We start from the raw sequence: 21,814 nt of genomic DNA, 5'->3' as shown, positions 1-21,814 counted from the left end.
GATGGAGCCCACACACGGTCGGAATTTCCGACCAAAAGCTCACATCTGACTTTCTTGTCGGAATTTCTGATCGTGTATACGCGGCATTAGGGCTTGTTCACCAGTGTTCTGAAATGTGAGCTATTGCTGTCTAACCCCAAAGTTCAACCCTAAACAGAGAAATATAAACATAATGAAATTATTTTTTTTCCAGCACACAAACTGGTGTTACAACATGTGACAATGCATCACAATATACTGCAGCCCATAGAATAGCATAGAGATTTTTAGGAAAGGAATTAATAATAAGGAAAGCACTGCAGTGCCTTTCAACAACACATAGCAGTGCGTGTTCACACCGCACATCAGCGCACACGCCTCATACACACAATAACATGCACTGAATGCTGTGAACAAGCTCTTACTTTTCAACAGTCATACCTCTGCCGAGGATAAACAGTTCATATCACGTTTCACGAATGCAGCCATTAATAACCCCACAGACACATCTAAAGAAAACAAATACTGGGTTCGGTATAGCCGATTCCCCTCTTTCCTGTTTATAAACTGAAGAGCTCACAGTGCCGAGGTGCAGGTCAGGTGACTGGCCCAACGTGAACTCTCTGGGGACGCCATACAGATGTGACCATATTAGTATAATGTACTTGTACTGACAGTCACCTCAGACTCCGCAAATGTAAACAGGAGACTTTGAAATGGCTGAGAGGGCTAATTACTAAATATTATTTATAGTCCCCGCACCACACAGTCACACTGGATTGAACATTCCTTTGTTATTGCTGGTGTGAGGTGGCTGTACAGAGAGGAGTAGGATATAGTGAACAGATCTTTGGCAGCACAGGGCGATTTGATGGCAGACGCACATTAACGTAGATGTAAAGTCTAACTGGATGACATTTAGTTTGCTAAAGCATTGTGTATCATTATTCTATGCATGTTTTTCTTTTTTATAAAAAATACTATTTTTATCTTTGTATCACAGCTTTTTTATCCACTTTGTGTCTATATGCAATTGCTGCACATCATTACTCTGGACTGGTTAACTAAGTGCCGGTTCACACAGGGGCAACCCGACTTACAGCGCGACTTTGCAAGGCAACTTCAGCGCGATTTTGCAAGGCAACTTCAGCGCAACTTGGAGCAACTTACAACGTGACCTAAAGTTGCTTCCAAGACAGGCGACTTTGGCTGTGGCCAATCACAGAATAATCAGCTCTGGGAGGGTGGGGTTTGCCTGAGTAAACTATTTTCTCTTCCTGTAAAGTTGCTTCAGTTAAGACAGAGATCCAACTGTGCAGTTGGTACAAGTTGCCTAGAAGTCGCCTTGAAGTAGTACAGGAACCTTTTCTGAAGTCGGAGTGACTTCAGTATTGTACATTAAGACGGCTCCCATTCACTTCAATTGAATTTCTCATGTTGCGCGACTTGGGGCGACACAAGTCGGATCCCAAGTCGTGGTAGTGTTAACCGGCACTAATGGTGACAACAGTGGATCATGTCTGCATAATTTGTGTTGGCAAGGCCCCTTGTTGTCTGAATCGGGGTCTTACGTTACGTAATCAGGTGACAAAGCAGGGGTACAACTGGGTGATAGTTGTCACACCATAACAGGAAGTGACTGAATAAGAAACCTTCCTAGTTTCACTGAAGGCCTCATGCACACTGGACATTTTTACAGCTGCTGTTTTTGGCTTCAGACGTTTTTTTCTGCAGCCAGTAAACTCCCCAGCATGTTATCCTATCTGTCCTTGCCCACAGGCTGTTATAAGGCGTTTTTTTGGCAGGGGGCGTTTTCTGGCTGGAAAGAAAATTCAGAACTAGTGGGTTTTAATAGGAGTTTTTCAGCTGTAAAAACACTGATAAAAGCTAAAAAATGCTGAAAAATAGAATGCATTGAGGTGAAAAAACATTAAAACATATTGAAGATTTTTTTTTCTGGTTAAGTCCTACTCAGCTGTAACAGACTGAAGAGGAGCAACTATCTGCATGTACACAGTGTACCAACAAACGTGGCCCGCAGTAGTGGGGCCTGATCTGTACACTCTACAAATCAAAGGCTGGCATCACTGCTGTTCACATGTAACTGCTTTGATGAGGCATTAGGGCCTGTGACTGACCCAAGATACAGATTAGGGCCTCCAGGGATACAAACTGGCTGCAGCTAATTGTCATCGAGGGCCGCATCAGCATTATGATTGTCCTCAAAAGGGCCGGTTGTATCTGTAAGATTAGATGTTCAGCGCATCCCCTCCCCTTACTTTAGATGTCAAGAGCCACCCCACCATCAGAAGTTAAGTCCCCCACTCTCCCTTACATCACAGTGCACCCCCCTTTCCTTATGCTGCTGCTGCTGGGAAGAAGTTGGATGCATTGCTTGAAAGCAGAAAGTAATGCCCCTTTCACACTGAGGAGTATTTCAGGTGTTTTAGCGCTAAAAATAGCACATAAATAACGCCTGAAATACTCCTGCCCCAGCATTCTCAATGTGAAAGCCCGGGGGCCTTCACACTGAGGCGATGCGCTGGCGGGAGAAAAAAATCTCCTGCAAGCAGCATCTTTGGAGCGTTGAGAGGATCGGTGTGTATACCGCTCTTTCACATTGAAAACAATGGGACACCACGGCAATGCGACTCTGCAGAAGCGCATTGCGGGCAGTATTAACCCTTTTTCGGCCGCTAGCAGGGGTTAATACCGCACCGCTAGCGGCCGAACACCGCCACAATTCCACGGCAATTCCGATGGTATATCGCGCTAAAAATGGCACGCTATACCGCCACACACATACTGCCCCAGTGTAAAAAGGGGCCTAAGGGTCTGGAGGAGGACCAGAGGAGGGCTGGAGCTCTCCTGCAGCTGCAGGAGAGGTGAGAGGGCCACCTGAAATGTCCTGGAGGGCCAGATTTGGCCCGCGGGCCTTGTGTTTGACACCTGTGTATTAAAGCGATAAAGTTTGCTGCAAATGGATACTCACAAAATTGCAACTTGTACAAGCCAATGCACCACAAGATGCCATACAGTGGAGAATGCACATACTCCAATTACACCCTATTGTGGTGTCAAACTGACGCATTTTGGGGGCTCATCCCCTTCCTCGGAGCTTAGCTGTATTGCATCTTGTGGTTCATTGGCTTGTACAAGTTCCAATTTTGTGAGTATTCATTCTCAGCAGTCTTTATCCCTTTAATAAATGTTTTTGGTAATGCACTAGGTGCGTGTGCCCTCCAGTTTGTTTGTTTTTGTAGTTGTACAAATAAAGCTTAGTGAATTTCACTGTGTATCTCCATATATCTTTGTGTATCTCAATAGGACAGGCCTTAGACTACATTAATAATAAAAAGAGTAGCACAGTAAAGAGAAACTGAGTGATTAACAAAGTACTTAGGACAGGTTGTGACAAGCTGTTCCAGCAACAGCAGTGTAGAGGGGAATTACACTCACTTTAGTGAGATTTCCTCTTATTTCCTGTTGCATGTCCAAGACAGGAAATAAAAATCTCCCCAGTTTGTTACAGAAAAACATAACCAGACAGGCTTACATTTTTCTACTCTATCTGAAACCAATAAATCAAATAAAAAGCTTTGGCTATACACACACTTTAAAGGTTAAGTGCTCTACAATTGCCTGGATGGAGGGATGAGGCATGATTTTCACATAGGGTGTGCAATCTTGTCATCTCAATATCTACACTCTCATTTTCAGATCTCTGACTCTCAGTTGAATATAAGTAGGTAGATTCAGGTACATTGGCCTTACTTTAGGGCAGCGTAGCCTAGCCTGTTTAGGCTACACCGCCGTAAATTAGTTAGGCTAGTAGTGATTCTAAATCAACTTACCTGCTAATTTACGGCGGCGTAGCCTAAAACGAGCGGGCGTAAGGGCGCCTAATTCAAATTGGTTGGAGGGGGGCGTGTTGTATGGAAATGAGGCTTGACCTCACGTTTTTTGAAGTTTTTTGACACTGCGCATGCGCCGGGTGACTACATTTCCCAGTGCGCATTGCAGCTAAGTACGCCTATTGATTTCGACGTGGACGTAAACGACGTAAATCCCGATTCGCGGACGACTTACGCAAACAACGTTAAAATTTCGAATTTTGCGGCGGGAACGGCGGCCATACTTAACATTGGCTAGGCCACTAGAGCATAGCTCTAACTTTAGGCGGCCTATCCCTTACGGAAACGACGTAATTCGACGGCGTAGGCCTGGCGTACGTTCGTGAATCGGCGTATCCCCTCATTTACATAATCTACGCTGGCCGCAATGGAAGCGCCATCTAGCGGCCATCAGAAACATTGCAAGCTAAGATAGAACGGCGCAAGCCGGCCTATCTTAGCTTTGTTTAAGCGTATCTCTGTTTGAGCATACGCTTAAACAAACGCCGGCGTAGATTCAGAGTTAGGTCGGCTTATCTACTGATAAGCCGGCCTAATTCTTTTTGAATCTACCTAAAGGATCCTTAACTTATCTTATGTTAATTCTCACCTAAACCGGGCCCAAAATCAGGGCCCATTTTAAAAACAGACATGTGTGAACCGGCTCCATTAAAAGCCAGTTTGATTCACATGTTATGAGAATCAGATGTGGTTAAAATACATCCGATTCGCAAATTTGTGAACCAAGTTTAAAGGAATCTTATACATGGCAAATAATACTAATAAGTAGTTTTCTATGTGTTTGCTGCAGGGTGGATATAAATCAATGTTTTCTTTAAAAAATCAAAAAAATATGACTTTCTTGATTTAAACAGAATTTTTTATTTAAATCGATTCTTTTGATTTTTATAAAATTTATTTTAATAAAATGCTTTTCGAAAAAAATCAATCTATATAAAGATAGTTTTCTATTGAAGATACATTAATAATTTAGTTTATTCAGCAAGAAATGGTGCTTAGTTATGTAGCATGAGGCTATATATTCTGCAATATTTACATTTTTAGTAAACTCATTCAATGAATCCAAGCTCTGAAAGCTGAGATAACATGCACTGAATTGATGCATTCACACAATGTCACAGTAACGATACGATAAAACAAAGTTAGGAATATTCCTTTATCCCATTGTTTTGCAAATATATGTACACTACAAACTGTATGATTGAATCGGTTCTGACGTGACAGCTTATTATTCTAAATAGGAAACCTTCATTTTGTTTGCAAATATTAAAGTTTCTAACTACCAGCAAGAATAAGACATTTAAAGAACACCTGTCATCTTTAAGATCCATCATGGCAACGCCTGTTAGCGGGCATCTACTCACCTTTTGCCGCCACATGCCTCACCTTGCTGTGTCACTGCCGCATCACCAGCCAACCACTTAAGACCCGGACCAAAATGCAGCTAAAGGACCTTGCCCCTTTTTGCGATTCACAAATAGAGCTTTCTTTTGGTGGTATTTGATCACCTCTGCGGTTTTTATTTTTTGCGCTATAAACAACAATAGAGCGATAATTTTGAAAAAAATGCAATATTTTTTACTTTTTGCTATAATAAATATCCCCCAAAAATATATAACATTTTTTTTTTACTCAGTTTAGGCCGATACGTATTCTTCTACCTATTTTTGGCAAAAAAAAAAATCGCAATAAGCGTTCATCGGTTGGTTTGCGCAAAATTTATAGCGTTTACAAAATAGGGGATAGTTTTATTGCATTTTTATTATTTTTTTTTTTTTTACTACTAATGGCGGCGATCAGCGATTTTTTTCGTGACTGGGACATTATGGCGGACACTTCGTAAAATTTTGACACATTTTTGGGACCATTGTCATTTTCACAGCAAAAAATGCATTTAAAATGCATTGTTTATTGTGAAAATGACAATTGCAGTTTGGGAGTTAACCACAGGGGGCGCTGAAGGGGTTATGTGTGACCTGAAGTGTGTTTACAACTGTAGGGGGTGTGGCTGTAGGTGTGACATCATCGATTGTGATTCCCTATAAAAGGGATGACACGATCGATGCTGCCGCCACAGTGAAGAACGGCTCTCCCCGTTCTTCAGCTCCGGGGGCCGATCGCGGGACTTCAGCGGGGATCGGGTCCGCTAATCCCACGGTCACGGAGTTTCGGACCGGGTCGCGGGAGTGCGCCACTGGCGCGCGCCCGCGACCCACGGTTGGGTACTAGTACAGGACTTACATGTGCCCAGCCGTGCCATTCTGCCGACGTATATGTGCAGGAGGCGGTCCTTAAGTGGTTAAAGTGAATGGGACTGTCGGTGAGTCAACAGCGGGTCAGAAGAAGAAGCCGCTGCGGGACAGAGATAAAAATTATGATTTAAATCAAACCTTTTTACTAGTAACTTAACTCGTTATTTAAATCAAATCCACCCTGGTTTGCTGAAAATTAAATCAATAATGGGAAGCCGGCACAACAGACTGATAAATTGCAGACACTGATGAGGTGGCACTGATAGGTAGCACTGATAGGTAGCACTGATAGGCGACACTGATTGGCATCACTGGTGGGCACTGATAGGCAGACAGAACTGATGGGCATTGTTGGGACTGCACTGATAATCAGGACACTGATGCCCTGATTATACGTATAGATGTCCCTTTCACACAAGCCAGTTATCAGCTCTCCTATCCTCATGCTGTCAGAGCAAGAAAAGGAATGCCGATAACCAGCTTGTGTTTACATCGTGATCTGCCGTAATTGAACACAACTGATCAGGTGATCATCAGGTAAAAGGCCACTGTGATTGGCCCTTTGTGATCAGCTGTGTTCTGTGATCACAGAGTGAGTTGCAGCAGGCATGATCACGGGAGGATGTCATATGACACCCTCTCAGAACTGGCCAGCCATGCTGTAGCCGTCATTTGGTTATAGCGTGGGTGGCAAGTGGTTAAAGGAGTTGTAAAGAAAAATCGGTCCCGATATCCTCTTTGCCGCTCAGCCTGGCCGCTGATTGGCTAGAGCAGATGGATTGAGAGCAGCGCAGCCATTGGCTGGTGCTGCTGTCAATCACATCCAGTGACGCAGCGCGCCGAGGGGTGGGGCCGAGTGATACAGGGAGCACGCCCGCAATTAGTGACCACCATGCGAGCTCTCGCATGACTGTGGTTACTAATTGCGAGGAGGACCAGAGACAGCCGCCGAGGGACCCCAGAAGACATGGATCGGGGGCACTCTGTGCAAAACGAACTGCACAGTGGAGGTAAGTGCTCGGGTATGTAAAACATGCCACTAGAGGAGAGCTGCTGCCATCTAGTTGATCGGCGCTCGGGGGGAACATAAGAGCTTTCATTTAAATAGCTGTGTGTTCCCAGCCGTGCCCGTCATATATAGCCCCTCCCCCTTGTCCGGGCACTTTGATAGACAGATCACCCATCCCAGGATTGGATGGGTGATCTGTCTATCAAAGTGCCCGGACAAGGGGGAGGGGCTATATATGACAACGCGCGGCAAGGAACACACAGCTATTCAAATGAAAGCTGTTATGTTCCCCAAGCGCCGATCAACTAGACGGCAGGGGGGGGCGGGACCTACACAAAGCTGCATTTAGGGAGACACACGGCTGCATTTAGGGAGACACATGGCTGCATTTGGGGACACATGGCTGCATTTGGGGACACATGGCTGCATTTGGGGACACATGGCTGCATTTTAAAAAAAAGTATAGGTACTTGTACTCGGTCCTAAAAAAGTGGTATCGGGACAACCCTAGTTTTGGGTATTGGGATGCTGGTCCTGCATTGTGCATGTTGACATCTGAGTGCAGCTGCCCCATTGAGTGCCCAACAGAAGCTAAAGAGAAGGAACCTGCAGGAGTGAGGCATATGGTAAGAATTCTTTTTAATGGTACCCTAGGCATTCATGACAGTGTAAGCCCTGCAGTGCGGGAAAGATGCCACTGAAGGTGTTTTTTTTTTTAATTCAGCTAGAGATCAGCTTGAAAGCTTTGTGAATTGTGCCCTTTGTATTATATGATATGAGGATGGCACAGTACAGGCGCCCTGCACAGTAACATCTTAGGATGGTGACCAAATCAAATAACCTTGACCAGCATTGTCTATGAACAGACCCTCCCCGAGGGCAGAATGCCTGTCAATACCCTGTCATTAGAGCTCAGGCTGGGGACATCACAGCCACACAATGGGCTGACTTTGGAGAGACAAGGAAAAAGCTGATTTAAAATAAGCCGCATTTCATAACACCCAGTAATGGGACTCCTCACCTTCCAATGGAGGCTCATAATAAAAATACGAATTTTACTCACAATATTGTATTTCTTGGTGTAAAATGTCTGACTTTTAGGAGAAAATGTCTGACTGTGAAGGGGGAATGTCTGACAATGAGCGGTGAATGTCGGGCTACGGTGGGGGAATGTCTGACAATGAGCGGTGAATGTCTGGCTACAAAGGGGGAACGCCTGGCTACAAAGGGGGAACGCCTGGCTACAAAGGGGGAACGCCTGGCTACAAAGGGAGAACGCCTGGCTACAAAGGGAGAACGCCTGGCTACAAAGGGAGAACGCCTGGCTACAAAGGGAGAACGCCTGGCTACAAAGGGAGAACGCCTGGCTACAAAGGGAGAACGCCTGGCTACAAAGGGAGAACGCCTGGCTACAAAGGGAGAACGCCTGGCTACAAAGGGAGAACGCCTGGCTACAAAGGGAGAACGCCTGGCTACAAAGGGAGAACGCCTGGCTACAAAGGGAGAACGCCTGGCTACAAAGGGAGAACGCCTGGCTACAAAGGGAGAACGCCTGGCTACAAAGGGAGAACGCCTGGCTACAAAGGGAGAACGCCTGGCTACAAAGGGAGAACGCCTGGCTACAAAGGGAGAACGCCTGGCTACAAAGGGAGAACGCCTGGCTACAAAGGGAGAACGCCTGGCTACAAAGGGAGAACGTCTGGCTACAAAGGGAGAACGTCTGGCTACAAAGGGAGAACGTCTGGCTACAAAGGGAGAACGTCTGGCTACAAAGGGAGAACGTCTGGCTACAAAGGGAGAACGTCTGGCTACAAAGGGAGAACGTCTGGCTACAAAGGGAGAACGTCTGGCTACAAAGGGAGAACGTCTGGCTACAAAGGGAGAACGTCTGGCTACAAAGGGAGAACGTCTGGCTACAAAGGGAGAACGTCTGGCTACAAAGGGAGAACGTCTGGCTACAAAGGGAGAACGTCTGGCTACAAAGGGAGAACGTCTGGCTACAAAGGGAGAACGTCTGGCTACAAAGGGAGAACGTCTGGCTACAAAGGGAGAACGTCTGGCTACAAAGGGAGAACGTCTGGCTACAAAGGGAGAACGTCTGGCTACAAAGGGAGAACGTCTGGCTACAAAGGGAGAACGTCTGGCTACAAAGGGAGAACGTCTGGCTACAAAGGGAGAACGTCTGGCTACAAAGGGAGAACGTCTGGCTACAAAGGGAGAACGTCTGGCTACAAAGGGAGAACGTCTGGCTACAAAGGGAGAACGTCTGGCTACAAAGGGAGAACGTCTGGCTACAAAGGGAGAACGTCTGGCTACAAAGGGAGAACGTCTGGCTACAAAGGGAGAACGTCTGGCTACAAAGGGAGAACGTCTGGCTACAAAGGGAGAACGTCTGGCTACAAAGGGAGAACGCCTGGCTACAAAGGGAGAACGTCTGGCTACAAAGGGAGAACGTCTGGCTACAAAGGGAGAACGCCTGGCTACAAAGGGAGAACGTCTGGCTACAAAGGGAGAATGCCCGATTACGAAGGTGAATGTTTGGTTATGAAGGATGAATCACTGGTTACAAAGGGAAAATGTCTGGCTACAAAGGGAGAATGTGTGTCTATGAAGAAAAAATGCTTGTTTATTAATGGAGAGTGCCTTGCTATGGAGCGAGTATGTCTGTCTATGGGTGAGATTGCCTGGCTATGCATTGGAAATATCTGGCTATGAAGGGTAAATGTCTGGCTATGAAGAGATAAGTTTTACCATGAAGGCAGAATGTCTGGCTATGAAGGGTAAACGTCTGGCTATGAAGAGATAGGTTTGACTATGAAGGGAGAATGTCTGGTTGCTTTAACTGACAATTGCGTGGTCGTGCGACGTGGCCCCCAAACAAAATTGGTGTCCTTTTTTCCCCACAAATAGAGCTTTCTTTTGGTGGTATTTGATCACCTCTGTGGTTTTTATTCTTTGTGCTATAAACAAAAATAGAGCGAAAATTTTTAAAAAAATTCAATATTTTTAACTTTTTGCTATAATAAATATCCCCCAAAAATATATAAAAAAAAAATCCCCTCAGTTTAGGGCGATACGTATTCTTCTACATATTTCTGGTAAAAAAAAAAAAAAAAAAATCGCAAAAAACATTTATCGATTGGTTTGCGCAAAATTGTAGGCGTTTACAAAATAGGGGATAGTTTTATTGCATTTTTATTAATAATTTTTTTTTTACTACTAATGGCGGCGATCAGCGATTTTTTTCATGACTGCGACATTATGGCGGACACATCGGACAATTTTGACACATTTTTGGGACCATTGTCATTTTCACAGCAAAAAGTGCTATAAAATGCATTGTTTACTGTGAAAATGACAATTGCAGTTTAGGAGTTAACCACTAGGGGACACTGTAGGAGTTAAGTGTGACCTCATATGTGTTTCTAACTGTAGGGGGGCGGGGCTGGACGTGTGATGTCATTAATCGTCTTTCCCTATATCAGGGAACAGACGATCAATGACAGTGCCACAGTGAAGAACAGGGAAGGTGTGTTACACACACCTCTCCCCGTTCTTCAGCTCCGGTGACCGATCGCGGGACATCGGTGGCGATCAGGTCCGCGGGTTCCGCAGGCGCGGTCACGGAGCTTAGGACCGGGTCATGAGCGCGCCGCCGGCGGCATGCTCGTGACCCCACGGCTGGGCTTAGAGAGACACGTACAGGTATGTGATTGTGCCCAGCCGTGCCATTCTGCCGACGTATATCGGCGTGAAGGGGTCCTTAAATGGTTAAGGACCATGACTGTTTTTCAGACTGTGTTTATAAGTTAAAAACAAGTTTTTTTGCTAGAAAAAAGAGCCCCCAACGGTGATCTCGCGGTGAGTCCCCTGCAGAGACCACCATTATCAAAAACCGGACCGCTGCCTGAAGAGATGGATACTTCAGATGTGACAGCAGCTGCTGCCATAACCATGATATCCCTCTTCAAAGTCAGGACCTATATAGTCGTGCGGTGGTCCAGGAGTGGTTTAAACTGGCCATTGATGCACATTTTTAGGAAAAGTCTAAGGCCCCTTTCACACGATCGGACTGTTCAGGTCTGCCTGTCAGTTTTGACGGTGGACCTGAACGGCCGCTCCACGCAGTCCTATGGACCGTCGGATATCAGCGGAGACATGTCCGCTGACAGGGCCGATCCTAGGGTCACAGCCACCTGGGTTCAGAAATATTGCTGGTGCCCGCCACATGGGCATGGTCATCTTACTAACTCCTCCCCTTTACAAATGTTTCTATGGCTATGACTCAAACACAGAGATAGATGCTCAACTAAGAAGTCTTCATTAGTGTCCCCCATCACAGTCCCCCCCAGCAGGTGTCCCCCATCAGAGCTCCCACAGCAGGTGTCCCCCATCAGAGTCCCCCCACAGCAGGTGTCCCCCATCAGAGCCCCCCAGTAGGTGTCCCCCATCAGAGCCCCCCCCACAGCAGGTGTCCCCCATCAGAGCCCCCCCCACAGCAGGTGTCCCCCATCAGAGCCCCCGCCCCACATCAGATGTCCAAATAGATCAGTACCTATCCAATAGATCCCTGTAGCTCAGGCGCGCTGGGAGCAGAAGTACATTACAAGGGGCGGGGCATATATGGCATCTTTGATTACTAGGAGGGTGGCACAAAGAGAGCATTTCTGGGAGTGCACGGGATGATTGGTAGCAGCTCCGGCTAACCCAGAAGCCTCTCATCACACCGCCTATGGGAGAAGAGCCGACACACGCAGAGGGGGCGGGGCAGACAAAAGACTGCTCCACGCGCACCGGACAGAATTAATTAGTGCTGCGGTACCCAACCCGGATTCCGGGGACAGTGGGGGGTATGCGCTCGTCAGTTGCCAGCGGAGAGAGCAAGCGGGATGGGGAACCGCAGCACCCGCTACATGTGCTCCATTAGCACTTTGAAGCTTCGGCGCCCCCACCTCTATGGCGCCTGGGTGCGGAGCACCCCGCGCACCCTGCCTAGGATCGGCCCTGTCCGCTGACATCTGATCCGCCAAAGTCAGACGGATGGCGATACATCCCCATCTGTCCATGGCGGATCGGATCTTGTGAGATCTGATGAAAACGAACATGCTGTCCGTTTTCATCAGATCTCCCCATAGGAGACAGTGGCGCTGCACAAGCCCCTCCCCGCTCAGTGAGCAGAGAGGGACTTGTCATCCGCCAGCTCAGCGGAGAGAACTCCCGCTGAGCCGGCAGGAGCTGGCGGACTCCGTAGCGATGGAGTCCTCCTGCGTGGAAGAGGGCTTAGAAAAAAATCATACTTATATTCTTAGAACATTCGTTTGTTGTTAGAAAGATTTTGCTTGCTGTTAATATTTCATTTTGGACTTTACCAAACGAAAACCACATTCACTGTTAGAAATTTTTTTGGTCGAGAAAACTTTTCCACTTTGCTCCTTTGAATTTTCTCATCAATGTAGTAAAAAATGAACATCATTTTGACCCCCACTTTTTTTTAGAATTTTCTTTCCTCAAGAAGTTTTGTTTGTTTGAAATTCTACCCATCTATGGCCAACTTTAGTGACAAAGGTCATTGAGACAAATTAAAAATTCAGATAATGTTACAGAGAGGGTGACAGCAATACACAGCCAGCAATAAAGGGTCCAACACTAAGGCCCCTTTCACATTGGGATGTTTTTCATGCGGTACAGCGCTAAAAATAGCGCTGCTATACCGCATGAAAAATCATGCCCTGTACTCTTCAATGTGAAAGCCCGAAGGCTTTCACACTGAAGCGGTGCGCTAGCAGGAACGCTCCAAAAGTCCTGCTAGCCGCATCTTTACCGCGGTATAGGAGCGGTGTGTTCACCGCTCCTATACCGCGCCTTCCCATTGAAATCAATGGGAAAGCGCGGTAATACCGCTGTAATACCGCTGTAATACCGCCGCAACGCGGGCGGTATTAACCCTTTTTCGGCCGCTAGCGGGGGTTAAAACCTCAACGCTAGCGCCCGAATATCGCGGTAAACACGATGGTATAGCCGCGCTACAAATAGCGCGGCTATACCGTCACCGCGGCTGACGCTTCAGTTGAAGCCAGCCTTAATCCCTACAATTTATTTCATACATATATAATATTACCATGGGTTCATATATTAAATGTTAAGGTTTACTATGCCTTTAAATAGCTCCTAAAGGAATACAGAAAGCCCCTTCCCAAAATCTCACACCTGTCCTGTGTCTCATCATAAATGTGCTTTTATGTTTTTTGTTCTCTTCTAGAAAGGAAAAAGGTCCCAAAACAAATGCAATCCAAAGAAACAAATACAAAATGCACTCAATTAAAAGAACACAACGATCCTAGATACACATTTTCTCACTGCCATCGATCATTTGCAGGGCTTTTTTTCAGGGGGAACTTAGTTCCACCACCTCTGGCTCAGACCCTTTGGTGCCCACTCACCACAATCACTTGTAAACACAGAAGTCTGGTTTCTGTGTTTACAAGTGACAGCTCTGCACTCTGTGTGTAACCCCCCTGAACTCTACACTCTGTATGTAATGCAATCCTGGTATTTAATGCCCCTTTAAGACCCAAGCTCTGATCATTTGACACATTATTATGCAACAAAAGGATTCAAAATATTAAAATTGCTAGAAAGTTGCCCAAGTGAATGCAGAGAACCCCATAGATGGCGATGATTGCGCCCAACCAAACTGGCACATAAATATACATAGCACATTATTACCATATTCCCATCTGTTAAACTGTGGAATTTCTTCACTAACTTTTAAAACTCTGAAATAATTTAGTAGATTTTAATATAAGATTCGGGATGAAGATCGGTGGATTGTTAAATGGTCACTTTTGACCTCCAATAAACTTTTATTTTTATTTTTTTATACAGTGATCTGAATGATATGAGATTATTTGCAGTATATCTTTCATTTCAGATACCTGATCGATTAAAGTGATTGGCTCTATGGGTTGACCGCATGCAGAAATGATGTGTGTAGGGTGGACAGGCAATCCCCGCACAATCTCATTTACCACAACTATTTAATATATCAAACCCAATAAAATGTAACAAAAACATACAATGTGTAGATAGATAGATAGATAGATAGATAGATAGATAGATAGATAGATAGATAGATATAGATGAAAGATAGATAGATAGATAGATAGATAGATAGATAGATAGATAGATAGATAGATAGATAGATAGATAGATAGATAAAATATAGATAGATAGATAGATAGATAGATAGATAGATAGATAGATAGATAGATAGATAGATAAAATATAGATAGATAGATAGATAGATAGATAGATAGATAGATAGATAGATAGATATATATGATAGAATAGATAGATAGATAGATAGATAGATAGATAGATAGATAGATAGATAGATAGATAAAATATAGATAGATAGATAGATAGAGATGAGAGAATAGATAGATAGATAGATAGATAGATAGATAGATAGATAGATAGATAGATAGATAGATAGATAAAATATAGATAGATAGATAGATAGATAGATAGATAGATAGATAGAGATGAGAGAATAGAAAGATAGATAGATAGATAAAATATAGATAGATAGATAGATAGATAGAGATGAGAGAATAGATAGATAGATAGATAGATAGATAGATAGATAGATAGATAGATAGATATAGATGAGAGATAGATAGATATTTAGAAGTAGATGAGAGAATAGATAGATAGATAGATAGATAGATAGATAGATAGATAGATAGATAGATAGATAGATAGATATAGATGAGAGATAGATAGATATTTAGAAGTAGATGAGAGAATAGATAGATAGATAGATATAGATGAGAGATAGATAGATATTTAGAAGTATATGAGAGAATATATAGATAGATAGATAGATAGATAGATAGATAGATAGATAGATAGATAGATAGATAGATAGATAGATAGATATAGATGAAAGATAGATAGATAGATAGATAGATAGATAGATAGATAGATAGATAGATAGATATAGATGAGAGATAGATAGATAGAGATGAGAGATAGGTAGATAGACAGACAGATAGAATAGATGATAGATAGATAGATAGATAGATAGATAGATAGAGATTTAACAGTCAAATTCTATCGAATCGCACAGGCCTTACATGAAGGAGCTGGTACAATCAGATTGTATAGTGTATGGTGCCAATGACAGGTCGCCCTCACCTTGCTCCAGGTTGTGGACCTTCACCTGGATCTCTGTCTGTCCTCCTTGCAGTTTCTGGGTCAGGTACAGCCGACCAGATCCGCTCTCTATCCTCATCGGGGGCTCTGGGGGCCAGCTGATCTCAAACCATTTGCCCCGATACCTCCTATCGGGGACAGTGAAGATCGTCTCCCCTAGGGCGCCCCCTGCTGGTACCCGCACAGTGTAGGAAGAAGATATCCCCAGAGGCTGAATGAATCTGGCCGATCTATATCGGGCAATAAGTGGGGGCAGAGAAGGAAGTGATGGGGCAGTAGCGGGTGGTAATGCTGGTGGCAGAGGATGAATATGAGGGAGAGGATGGTACAGGGGGGAGGGTGGCTCAGGTGTAGAAGTCAGGAGATCGGATGGGGAGAATCCATGAAGAGCTGTCCGTCCTCTTCCCGACTGATCGCTCTCATCAGCACCAGCCACAGTCCCATCAGGAGGGGGGATCGGGACCCCAGAGGAATGGCCGGGACTTCCATGGGGAAATATTGCAGGACTGGCAGCCTGGCACAGCATGAAGAGGAGAGCGGAGTATAGAATGGGGTCCTGGGTGTGCAGCCTGTACATAGTGCCCGCTACTGGAACATGGACGGGTCCTGATGAAGAGTCAGCGGGTGACTGAGACTCTCAGCTCTGACTACAGCCGCTACTGACACCCACATGTGGGAGACACGCCCCCTTCCCCATCACTGACACCCACAGGGGACACGCCCCCTTCCCCATCACTGGCACCCACAGAGCACACGCCCCCTTCCCCATCACTGACACCCACAAAGCACACGCCCCCTCCCCCATCACTGACACCCACATGTGGGAGACACGCCCCCTTCCCCATCACTGACACCCACAGGGGACACGCCCCCATCACTGACACCCACAGAGCACACGCCCCCTTCCCCATCACTGACACACACACGGGACACGCCCCCTTCCCCATCACTGACACCCACAGAGCACACGCCCCCTTCCCCATCACTGACACCCACAGGGGACACGCCCCCTTCCCCATCAGTGACACCCACAGAGCACACGCCCCCTTCCCCATCACTGACACCCACAGGGGACACGCCCCCTTCCCCATCACTGACACCCACCGGGCACACGCCCCCTTCCCCATCACTGACACCCACAGGGGACACGCCCCCTTCCCCATCACTGACACCCACAGGGGACACGCCCCCTTCCCCATCACTGACACCCACAGGGGACACGCCCCCTTCCCCATCACCGACACCCACAGAGCACACGCCCCCTTCCCCATCACCGACACACACAGAGCACACGCCCCCTTCCCCATCACCGACACCCACAGGGCACATGCCCCCATCACGACACGCCCCCTTCCCCATCACCGACAGCCACAGGGGACACGCCCCCTTCCCCATCACTGACACCCACAGGGGACACGCCCCCTTCCCCATCACTGACACCCACAGGGGACACGCCCCCTTCCCCATCACCGACACCCACAGGGGACACGCCCCTTCCCCATCACTGACACCCACAGGGGACACGCCCCCTTCCCCATCACTGACACCCACAGGGGACACGCCCCCTTCCCCATCACTGACACCCACAGGGGACACGCCCCCTCCCCCATCACTGACACCCACAGGGGACACGCCCCCTTCCCCATCACTGACACCCACAGGGGACACGCCCCCTTCCCCATCACTGACACCCACAGGGGGCACGCCCCCTCCCCCATCACTGACACCCACAGGGGACACGCCCCCTTCCCCATCACTGACACCCACAGGGGACACGCCCCCTTCCCCATCACCAACACCCACAGGGGACACGCCCCTTCCCCATCACTGACACCCACAGGGGACACGCCCCCTTCCCCATCACTGACACCCACAGGGGACACGCCCCCTTCCCCATCACTGACACCCACAGAGCACACGCCCCCTTCCCCATCACCGACACACACAGAGCACACGCCCCCTTCCCCATCACCGACACCCACAGGGCACACGCCCCCATCACAGACACGCCCCCTTCCCCATCACCGACAGCCACAGGGGACACGCCCCCTTCCCCATCACCGACACCCACAGGGGACACGCCCCCTTCCCCATCACCGACACCCACAGGAGACACGCCCCTTCCCCATCACCGACACCCACAGGGGACACGCCCCTTCCCCATCACTGACACCCACAGGGGACACGCCCCCTTCCCCATCACTGACACCCACAGGGGACACGCCCCCTTCCCCATCACTGACACCCACAGAGCACACGCCCCCTTCCCCATCACTGACACCCACAGAGCACACGCCCCCTTCCCCATCACTGACACCCACAGGGGACACGCCCCCTTCCCCATCACTGACACCCACAGGGGACACGCCCCCTTCCCCGTCACTGACACCCACAGGGGACACGCCCCCTTCCCCATCACCGACACCCACAGGGCACACGCCCCCATCACCGACACGCCCCCTTCCCCATCACTGACACCCACAGGGGACATGCCCCCTTCCCCATCACTGACACCCACAGGGGACACGCCCCCTTCCCCATCACTGACACCCACAGGGGACACGCCCCCTTCCCCATCACTGACACCCACAGAGCACACACCCCCTTCCCCATCACTGACACCCACAGAGCACACGCCCCCTTCCCCATCACTGACACCCACAGAGCACACGCCCCCTTCCCCATCACTGACACCCACAGAGCACACGCCCCCTTCCCCATCACTGACACCCACAGGGGACACGCCCCCTTCCCCATCACTGACACCCACAGGGGACACGCCCCCTTCCCCATCACTGACACCCACAGAGCACACGCCCCCTTCCCCATCACTGACACCCACAGAGCACACGCCCCCTTCCCCATCACTGACACCCACAGGGCACACGCCCCCTTCCCCATCACTGACACCCACAGGGAACACGCCCCTTCCCCATCACTGACACCCACAGGGGACACGCCCCCTCCCCCATCACTGACACCCACAGGGGACACGCCCCCTTCCCCATCACTGACACCCACAGGGGACACGCCCCCTTCCCCATCACTGACACCCACAGGGGACACGCCCCCTTCCCCATCACTGACACCCACAGGGGACACGCCCCCTTCCCCATCACTGACACCCACAGAGCACACGCCCCCTTCCCCATCACTGACACCCACAGGGGACACGCCCCTTCCCCATCACTGACACCCACAGGGGACACGCCCCCTTCCCCATCACTGACACCCACAGAGCACACGCCCCCTTCCCCATCACTGACACCCACAGAGCACACGCCCCCTTCACCATCACTGACACCCACAGAGCACAAGCCCCCTTCCCCATCACTGACACCCACAGAGCACATGTGGGAGACACGCCCCCTCCCCATCACTGACACCCACAGAGCACATGTGGGAGACACGCCCCCTCCCCATCACTGACACCCACAGACCACATGTGGGAGACACGCCCCCTCCCTATCACTGACACCCACAGAGCACATGCGGGAGACACGCCCCCTCCCTATCACTGACACCCACAGAGCACATGTGGGAGACACGCCCCCTCCCTATCACTGACACCCACAGAGCACATGTGGGAGACACGCCCCCTCCCCATCACTGACACCCACAGAGCACATGTGGGAGACACGCCCCCTCCTCATCACTGACACCCACAGAGCACATGTGGGAGACACGCCCCCTCCTCATCACTGACACCCACAGAGCACATGTGGGAGACACGCCCCCTCCCTATCACTGACACCCACAGAGCACATGTGAGAGACACGCCCCCTCCCCATCACTGAGGCCGACAGAGCACATGTGGGAGACACGCCCCCTCCTCATCACTGACACCCACAGAGCACATGTGGGAGACACGCCCCCTCCTCATCACTGACACCCACAGAGCACATGTGGGAGACACGCCCCCTCCTCATCACTGACACCCACAGAGCACATGTGGGAGACACGCCCCCTCCCTATCACTGACACCCACAGAGCACATGTGGGAGACATGCCCCCTCCCTATCACTGACACCCACAGAGCACATGTGGGAGACACGCCCCCTCCTCATCACTGACACCCACAGAGCACATGTGGGAGACACACCCCCTCCCCATCACTGACACCCACAGAGCACATGTGGGAGACATGCCCCCTCCCCATCACTGACACCCACAGAGCACATGTGGGAGACACGCCCCCTCCCTATCACTGACACCCACAGAGCACATGTGGGAGACACGCCCCCTCCCTATCACTGACACCCACAGAGCACATGTGGGAGACACGCCCCCTCCCTATCACTGACACCCACAGAGCACATGTGGGGACAAGCCCCCTCCCTATCACTGACACCCACAGAGCACATGTGGGAGACATGCCCCCTCCCCATCACTGACACCCACAGAGCACATGTGGGAGACATGCCCCCTCCCTATCACTGACACCCACAGAGCACATGTGGGAGACACGCCCCCTCCCCATCACTGAGGCCGACAGAGCACATGTGGGGACACGCCCCTTCCCCATCACAGAACTGACACCCACAGCATACAGGTGGGGGACACGCCCCCTCCCCATCACTGACACCCACAGAGCACATGTGGGAGACACGCCCCCTCCCCATCACTGACACCCACAGAGCACATGTGGGAGACACGCCCCCTCCTCATCACTGACACCCACAGAGCACATGTGGGAGACACGCCCCCTCCTCATCACTGACACCCACAGAGCACATGTGGGAGACACGCCCCCTCCCTATCACTGACACCCACAGAGCACATGTGGGAGACATGCCCCCTCCCTATCACTGACACCCACAGAGCACATGTGGGAGACACGCCCCCTCCTCATCACTGACACCCACAGAGCACATGTGGGAGACACACCCCCTCCCCATCACTGACACCCACAGAGCACATGTGGGAGACATGCCCCCTCCCCATCACTGACACCCACAGAGCACATGTGGGAGACACGCCCCCTCCCTATCACTGACACCCACAGAGCACATGTGGGAGACACGCCCCCTCCCTATCACTGACACCCACAGAGCACATGTGGGAGACACGCCCCCTCCCTATCACTGACACCCACAGAGCACATGTGGGAGACACGCCCCCTTCTCATCACTGACACCCACAGAGCACATGTGGGAGACATGCCCCCTCCCCATCACTGAGGCCGACAGAGCACATGTGAGAGACACGCCCCCTCCCCATCACTGACACCCACAGAGCACATGTGGGAGACATGCCCCCTCCCCATCACTGACACCCACAGAGCACATGTGGGAGACATGCCCCCTCCCTATCACTGACACCCACAGAGCACATGTGGGAGACACGCCCCCTCCTCATCACTGACACCCACAGAGCACATGTGGGAGACACGCCCCCTCCCTATCACTGACACCCACAGAGCACATGTGGGAGACATGCCCCCTCCCTATCACTGACACCCACAGAGCACATGTGGGAGACACGCCCCCTTCTCATCACTGACACCCACAGAGCACATGTGGGAGACATGCCCCCTCCCCATCACTGAGGCCGACAGAGCACATGTGAGAGACACGCCCCCTCCCCATCACTGACACCCACAGAGCACATGTGGGAGACACGCCCCCTCCCTATCACTGACACCCACAGAGCACATGTGGGAGACACGCCCCCTCCCTATCACTGACACCCACAGAGCACATGTGGGAGACACGCCCCCTCCCTATCACTGACACCCACAGAGCACATGTGAGAGACACGCCCCCTCCCCATCACTGAGGCCGACAGAGCACATGTGGGGACACGCCCCTTCCCCATCACAGAACTGACACCCACAGCATACAGGTGGGGGACACGCCCCCTCCCCATCACAGCACTGACAAGGTGTGCTGGAGGCGGAGCTAGGCTGACAGTGACATCCATTGTTACTCCAGGGTACCATTCATTTCTTTCATCATCACATCCCCCTCCCTAAGGATTCATCAGACATTCCTGGAATGACTTTTCCCGCACTCTGGGAAAGTTCCTCTTTTCTGGCTCATGAAAGAGATCTGACTATACTGGATTTGTGACAGTTCTCGGGAAACACAGGGACTGCCTGCATCAGCCAATCAAATGTGCCCTCTTCATTTTTTTTTTTTTTAGCTGGAACATTGTAATCCCACATTCCCACTGAATTTTCGCTCACTTGTTTCATGTCATGAGGACTTTTTTAGACTTGCGCGTTTTTGACCTTTTTTTTCGAGAGTTTGTATGCACATGTTTCAGCATTTGTGTAAAGCTTTTTTAAAAGCATTTTTGATTAGCCAATAGAGAAAACATATCATCTGTTTCATCATTTCTTGCTATGTTTTTCGGCTTTTTTATTTATTACTTTTATTATTTTATTTTTTATGTAAGGGATTAAGGGTTTATTTACTAAAGCTAGAGAGTGCAAAATGTGT

The 21,814-nt window shown here is 49.3% G+C and overlaps 1 protein-coding gene across 1 annotated transcript in view; it reads right to left on the bottom strand.

The window, feature by feature from the left end:
* LOC120941356 (neural-cadherin-like) overlaps nt 1–15,948 on the bottom strand; it is a 140,901-nt gene extending 124,953 nt beyond the window's left edge. Inside the window, exon 1 of the mRNA XM_040354693.1 lies at nt 15,354–15,948. Coding sequence (XP_040210627.1) covers nt 15,354–15,948 — 595 coding nt within the window. The remainder of the gene's footprint in view (nt 1–15,353) is intronic.
* Nucleotides 15,949–21,814: the final 5,866 nt, after the last annotated feature.

The sequence above is a fragment of the Rana temporaria genome, chromosome 5, assembly GCF_905171775.1.
Source record: "Rana temporaria chromosome 5, aRanTem1.1, whole genome shotgun sequence".
NCBI lineage: Eukaryota > Metazoa > Chordata > Amphibia > Anura > Ranidae > Rana > Rana temporaria.
Note: the sequence above shows the minus strand (reverse complement) of the source record. Positions and strands in the feature narration are given on the sequence as shown.